General features: G+C 41.4%; 1 protein-coding gene across 4 annotated transcripts in view; it reads right to left on the bottom strand.

Annotated features, from left to right (window-relative positions):
* Positions 1-475: 475 nt before the first annotated feature.
* Positions 476-7,790, bottom strand: part of KCNQ1 (potassium voltage-gated channel subfamily Q member 1) — a 340,982-nt gene continuing 333,667 nt past the window's right edge. For 3 of the 4 annotated variants that reach the window (XM_051804014.1, XM_051804013.1, XM_051804016.1), the window contains one exon: positions 476-2,603. In XM_051804014.1, coding sequence (XP_051659974.1) covers positions 2,403-2,603 — 201 coding nt within the window. In that variant the 3' untranslated portion in view covers positions 476-2,402. The remainder of the gene's footprint in view (positions 2,604-7,790) is intronic. The other variant, XM_051804015.1, reaches the window with a different exon arrangement.

Raw genomic sequence — 7,790 nt, 5'->3', positions numbered from 1 at the left:
AGGTCTCATAGGTGTGTACTGAAGCGATCAGCTGGACCCAGGTAAGGAATCACTGACCTCACAACTTGCTACTAGCTTTGAAAACCTGTAAATCACCGTTATTCCAAGGATTCTGATAATAGTGACTTTCAGATGGTTATAGACCAACTGACAAGAAAGGGAAGTTGTTTTGCATTAAATGTTTGCTATGCCAGACTGTTATCACCAAGACTAGCTGCCAAACTCAGAATGGAGGTATGGTCTTGGGAACAAACAGGTAGGAATGGACACATTTTTTGGCTAACACAATGATCCCAGAAATGAACAGACCTGGGCTGCTTTTAGCCAGGCTGTATGACAACCTTTCTGTCCAAAGTCATCCCAGCCAATAAAGTTCTGATTTTTTATTTCTCTAGTAAAGAATCAGCAGAAGGTTTTACAGTCCTGCATTGTAAATAAAGCATCTGTACACTGTACAGTGGGCTGAGAGAAAGAAAGAAAAGTCAGCAGCTTTCTTGTGTGTATCAAGTGTCTGGATTTTAGAATAACCAGAAGACATGGTACTCTTGTCCTGTATTTTATTAGGAAATTAACAGGCTGATTGATAACCTGAAATTACATAGTGAATCTCATTTAAAAAAATGTTCAAAATCATGAGAATAATTTTGATTTCTATGAAAACATAATGCCCAGATACAATTCCCCTTTATGCCTGTAAATTTCCACACCCTTAACATTTATCTACTGAACAACTGTGAGGCTGGATAACTGTAACAGAATCTGTAAAGTTAAATACAGGATACTTTCTCTGCAGTCCAAGTGAAAGAGATGAAATGTTGAAAAGAAAGCCCAGAATGTGAGCAGCACTATGAGAAGGTTCCCTGTGATCTCATTCATCATGTGTCAGTATTTCAGATTGCTCAAAGATATCACAGACCGGTAATGTTAACTGCTGTTCCAAGTTATGAGGCTTTAGGGCAGATGGAGAGGGGGAGAGACACCACTGTGGGGTACAGGCTCTACAGTGAGGGAAACAGGGTGTACTTTTTGCCAGCAGTACAAGCTACCACCACCACCACATTGGACTAAATAGCTTTTCTTGACACTCTGTCAGCTTTAAACGCTTCATGTTCAAAGAAGGGCTGATATGATTCAGGTGCTGACTATCTGCAAGGGCTGAATTTCAACCTTAGTAATCACAGACCAACTCCTGCTCACGTTGTGTATGTGAAAAGTCACCCTGAGCCAACACTGTTGGTTTCACTGCAGCTAAATGAAATGTTGGTTTTGTTGCACATGGGCTAATGTGGTTCAGCCCCACGGGCTGGTTCTGTAAATAAAGAGCTGGCACTTTTCAATATCAAATGACTCTTGTGGGGAGTTGGATTTCTCAAGACATTATTCTGGAAACCATTCAAATTGTCATATATTTTGTGTGGAGGAGAGATGCTTCCCTGAACTGGGGCCTTGATTCCTGAGAGGATTATGGATGTTCTGTAAGTGACCAGCTCAAGCACTTGACCAGCGAAGTCCAGTCACTTCAGCCTCTTGTATTATTCTTGGCCTCTGTAAGTTAAAAACCAGTAGATTTAAGAAGTAGCAGGCCTTCTTTTTAAAATGCTATGTCAGGACAAGTACATTCAGACCACGGTGTTTTTTTATTTATATATAAATTCTTTGGCAACAATTTTCTAGAAAGCAGAATAATTTTTTGCTATGTAATACTTTATTGTCTCCCCATGAAAAAATGATATCTTAGAAAATCTATATCACTTTCCACTATAAATAGTGTTGTTCCAGATTAAGGATTAGTTCCTCCCTGAAGAAAAACAGATTTTAAAAATCTGGTCATTATCTCATAACTGTTTATGTAGTAACATTAAAATAAAACAGAAAAAGAAAATCATTCAGTATGTGGTTTGTTATTGTCTAGAATGTTAGTGTATGTTTATACAATAAAAACAACATAAGTTATCCTAGTTTGTTTTAAAAACCTTAGTAGTAGAAATATATTGCTATCTGCAGATTCATAAACAGAATGCACTTTTTCCATCTAAGTTCAAGTATTATTAGAATATTATTATTACTATTATTATTATTATTATTGAAGGAGCTCTAAATCCTTGCCATTTTGCCTGTCTTGACATCATTTTGGTCTTTCTGAGAAATAAGAAGTTGTGATCATTTGTTCATGAACGAAATCAAGGTAGAGCTTCCAGAAATTTTGCCTGGTGGAAGACAGCCTGGCAATCCTTTGGCTACTATGAGCAACTTTAGAGGAGCATATTTGAGACTATTGGTAGAGATACAGTAGTCACGTGCTTTCTTGGTTGGCTGACAGACTTAATTTCTTCCAGGTTCTCAACAGTCAGTCCCATTTAAAGGAGAAAGGCAGGAAGAACCCAGTCCAGACTTATACCACATCAGGATATGTCATCTTCGTTTCTTCTTGGTACTGTCAGTTGCTCATAGGTCGGCAGAGTGTTGTTTGGGAGGAAAAGATCCGAGTTGACATTGTTGCCTCTCTGAGATGATCTGTTGTTCCCTTGATCCCCCTGCTGACGGGAAACCAGATGATGCAGCATATCTGTAATGAGGTTCAGTTTCTGGTCCATTTGTGTAACCTACAAAGGCAAAGGGGAGCTTTGTTTAGTAGCAGCAAGCGAGAAAATTGCAACAAACCAGGTGATACACATGCAGTAATAAAATGAAAGTTTTCTTAATTAAGATCACAATAACCTCTAGGAAGATGCCACAGATTCACAGTTCATCAAACAGATAATTAGAAATTTAATGCAATAGGTCAGAGTTGGATGAGGACAGCCTTGTTAATACTCACCTCTGGTATGTGCTTTGACACTCATTTTATACCTGGATGAACACATGACAAATGGGCTTCTAAAGAGATGTGCTGCAATAGGGAGAGCTAAGTCCCAGAACTGAGTTTCTGTGGGGTTTTTTGTTTGTTTTTGTTTTCGTTATTAGTGTCTATATTTTTTTTTTGAAAACATGACAAACTTCTAAGCACGCTCATATGCCTTAATTTTATCAATATGCTCTAGTAAATAACTGCTTGACTTGCAGTGATGAAATCAACTCTAAGCTGGGACTGACTGATGCTCTTTGATACATTTGGGCCCAATTACCAGCTCAGGCCACAAGATGCCCATAGGTATTTTTGCTGCTGTGAGCATATGGCAGCTGCGGTCTCTGGCAAGGGCTGGGAGTGGGGCATGATTCAGTTTTATGCTCTCACTGTGTCATGATCAATGACATGATCCCCATCAAGACAGAAACTAAGAATTCTAAGATAGTGTAGTGGGTTGACCCTGGCCAGATACCAGGTACCCACTAAAGCCACTCACTCTCCCTCTGCAACTGGACAGAGGAGAGGGAAAAAAGACAGCTAAGAATTCATGAGTAGAGTAAAGAGCTGGGAGAGGTCAGTGACTGATTACCTTCACGGGCAAAACAAGACTCAAAGTGGGGATAGTACATATATTATTACTAACAGGATAAGAAGCAAAGAGTGAGAAATAAAACAGTCTTAAAAAACACCTTCCCCCCATCCCTCCTTCCTTCAATGTTCTCCCTCCTCCCCCCCAGCAGTGCAGGGGGATGGGAATGGGGGTTACAGTCAGTTGTTGTTTCTGCCGCTGCTCAGGGAGAGGAGTCCTTCCCCTGCTCCTGTGGGGTCCCTCCCACAGGAGATAGTCCTTGATGGACCTCTCCAGCATGAGTCCATCCCTTGGGCAGTAGCTCTTCCCAAACTGCTGTCCCGTGGGTCACTCCTCCATGGGTTGCAGTCCTTCACCAATGAGCTGTACTGATGTGGGTCCCCCACAGGGGCCACCAGTCCTACCCGGGAAAAACCTGCTCCAGCGTGGGCTTCCCTCTCCACGGGCCGCAGGTCTCCAGCAGGACCCTGCTCCATCCTGGGCCTCCCATGGGTTCACAGCCTCCTTCATGCATCCACCTGCCCCAGCATGGGCTTTTCCATGGGCTGCAGGTGGGTCTCTGCACCCCGATGGTCCTCCATGGGCTGCAGGGGCACAGCTGCTCCACCATTGTCTCCACCACGGGCTGCAGGGCCTCAGCTCCGGTGCCTGGAGCACCTCCTGCCCCTCCTTCTGCACTGACCTTGGTGTCTACCTTGTTATTCCCATGTTCTCACTCAGCTCTTCCCTGGCTGCAATTTCTTCTGTGCAACAATCTTCTGTTCTTAAATATGTTATCACAGAGGTGTTACTATTGCTCCTAATTGGCTTGGTCTTGGCCAGCGGCAGGAAGTCTGTCCTGGAGCCGGCTGGCATTGGCTCCACGGGACAGGGGAAGCTTCTGGCAGCTTCTAACAGAAGCCACCCCTGTAGCCCCCTCCCGCTACCAAAACCCAGCCACAGAAACCCACTACAGATGGCTGAAAACTAATTTCTTAACTGGGTGACTCCAGGTGTTCAGCCTGAATCCATAATGCTCATTTTCTTCTGCCTTAGACAGAATCTCCTTAAATTATTTAATGCCTCTTTTTTTTTTTGTTTGTTTGTTTTTTCTGCTCTTTCTTCTAATCTTTAGAAAAAAATGTAATGAAAAATCAGATACCTAAGAGAAGTTAGGTCGTGGATGCTATTTGGCGTACATTTGTGTTATTCAGAGGAAAACTGAGAATTAAATATTTCTACACGATTCAGTCTCTGGTTTCTTGCATCTTCCAGTCAAGAAGTAACCTGCATCATCCTTTTATCTGGCATGGGAAGCCTCCCCTCTGTGCAGACTCCAGTGTACTGAGCAAGATATCCCAAGGGGAAGATGGGCACTTCCAGCTTCAAAGTCCTGCCCACTCTCTGATCCTTGGCATGGCAAAAGCATTGAAACTGGGCAGTAAGATCCTGCCTTATGGCCTCCCACTCCCTTCTGCAAGCCTAATGAGAAAGCCTCGATTTTGCCATTGCAGTCTCTGACCCATTGATCCACAGGGATTCTAAAACTTAGAGTAAATTCTAGGCAAAAAGATTTAGTACATTTTAAAAAGGGAAAAGAACACAAGCAGAAAAAAAAAAGTGATAGGAATAAATTGTTGCCTAAAATATCTGCTAGAAAGTAGTGAAAGGCACATAAAACCACCAGAGAGAGCACGAGTGGGAGCAATTTATATGTGCCTGGCTGTCATCCAAGTATCACACAGGATAACAAAAGACAGTAAGGCTGAGCAGAACATCAACAAACCTGTAGGATTTCAGCAGAGACTAAAATGTTTTTCTACCATAGAGAAAATGCTGGGTTTTTTTGAGCACTTTGTACAACTGCTGGAGAAGCAGATCCAGTGATTTAGAAATATGAGGTGCCAGAGATTTATACTTTGCAGCTGGTTTTGAAAACATTAGGCAAAGCACCCTAGATGGTACATGAAACACTAGTAATTTTGGATGGAAATGGCTGTTGAAAGATGAGATTCTATGAAATGAGGAAGCTGAAGAACTCATAAGTTCAAGATTTCTAGAAGGAAATACAGATGGAAAACTGAGCAGATCATCAGGTTTTAATTTCAACACTATTTGTTCACTCCCTTAAAAAAAGAGACATTTTGCCCAAATGGTGCCCATCACAGACGGTAAACTCGTAATGGTCCAAGTGTGACAGTACAAATCAGTGGTAGTGAAGTCTGCAAAAGTACCTCATCTCTGCATCCCCCACTGCCCAGGTATCATTTGTGATCTGACACAGCTGTGCTGGAAGAACTGCAGTGAAAGCCTGCAGACAAACAGCTATCTTCAGAATCTGAAGGACAAGTTTTTCTTCTGCAAGGAATGTCTTTTTGCCAATTATTCTAAACAAACTAGGGAATTTTTATATGTATATATGTCTTAATTTGTGATTCCAGTCTGGGATTACCAGAGGAAACACTGGAGATATATCTGGAAAATGTGCATTTATGAAACTCTTGCAGTGATGAGCTATTGAACATGACAGTAGGTTGGACTGAGATCTGGATAGTCCTTCAACAGCTGTGCATCTTGGTGATGAAGTATTGGAGAGAAGTGAGAAGTGAAAATTCTTGCTGGGAAATAAATTCCCAGAGATTATTGTCTAATTTTTTCTAGGGAACAAGGTCTGGCTGCTGCAGCTGTGGAGTGCAGGAGGCTCACAGAAGCAGAGGCAGAAGCTAATTGCTCTTGAGCTGAGCCATATGAGGCTAAAAGTAAAGACCTTCGTCTTCCATTTTCCTGCTTGTTGGGGTAGGGCTCTAAAGCCACAAGGCTTTTGTGGAGGGAGGTCCAGAAAGCTGGTTGTGTTTAATTGTTGTTTAATCAATTTTTGCTTTCCAACAGAGCAAGTCATTTCCCTGGGGGTTCTGTGCTGTGAAGGGCTTGCTCCAAGACACACTGAAGTCAGTGGTAGTTTTTGGCAATCACTGGGCTCTGTATCAGTCTTGGACCAATTCACCAGTCCCAAATAGTAACATATTCTTTGGATATTACAAGAGAAGGATCAGTCTGGATTTCTGTACATTGATCTCCTTATGCTTCTTTGGGCTGCATCAGAAAAGATCACATTTGCAAATGAGGCAGCATTGGGATGACGGTTCTGCCAAAGGAGCATCTGCTTAAAGTATGAGATATTTTAAAAAGAGAAGTAAAAGACACCAGAAGGCAACTTCTACTGTCATCACAGGCCTCTAATGTACAAGAATAAGAGGCTTCCTGGTGAACAGCCTTGCTTATTAGCATGCCCAATCTGCCTGTAGTCATCCAAACACACATCCTGAAATGTATCATTCACTTGTTTGCTGCAGAGAGAATTATACCCACTAGAAAAATGTCAGTGTGTGCAATACCCTTTTATTAAACTAGCTTTATGTACTTAGCACAAAGAAGTGTATCATCTCCCCTGAATCATGCTTTCAAACATATTTACTTGATTAGAAACTAGCTATAATGCCAGAACGAATAAAAGTAAAGAAAACAGAAAAACTGCTGATGTTGCTCTAATCTTAACTGCTTTGAACAACTCTGATCTCTGTACTTAAAACAGCAAACATTACATAGAAAAATGACTTAGACTGATTTGTTTCCTTTAGGAAAAACTAAGTAAGCTCTTTGTAGATGATTTATGTTTCATTAGAAGCACGATGTTTGGATGATCAAATTCTTTATATGCAAATAATTTCCTTTGTATTTCACAGTTGTTGGGGAGAGGAAGCAGTGTTTGAAACTTCAGAAATTACACACCACAGTTATTCCTAATTTTTACCAAAATATGGTATGAATACAAGATTTTTCCATCCTCCGAGATAAGTAGTTTTGTTTTTTTTAAAAAAAATCCAAGGATCATAGATTGAGCACAGATGGGGAGAAGCAGATTTAAACAAGTTTTGAATCTAGCTCTTGGAAACAAATAAAATCCCATCCATGCAGTGCACTGAGAAAAAAAAAACAACAAACCAACAACCAACCAAATCTGAATCAAATAGCTCTTCACAAAGACTGAAAGGTTAGCACACAAATCTTAAATGACACATAATGAAGAAATGTAGCTTTGTCACAGAACAGATTTTTCCTCTCCCTGAAACGCCAGAGAGGCACGTGACTACTCTGACACCACGGGCAATACATCAGCAGTGATGATGTAGTTGCTAAGAATCACAAAGTCCTCTTAGGTCATGTTTTCAGGAGCAGCAGTCCTCTACAACTGGATATAAACCACAGAACCAGAGAATGTCCTGGATTGGAAGAGACCTTAAAGATCATCTACAATCCCCTGCCATGGGCAGAGACACCTTTCACTAGACCAGGTTGCTCAGAGCCCCATCCAAC

The sequence above is a fragment of the Manacus candei genome, unplaced genomic scaffold (genome assembly GCF_025592945.1).
Source record: "Manacus candei isolate 608988 ecotype Guabito, Panama unplaced genomic scaffold, ASM2559294v1 h1tg000060l, whole genome shotgun sequence".
NCBI lineage: Eukaryota > Metazoa > Chordata > Aves > Passeriformes > Pipridae > Manacus > Manacus candei.
The sequence above is the reverse complement of the archived record's forward strand: the minus strand, read 5'-3'. Positions and strand labels throughout refer to the sequence as shown.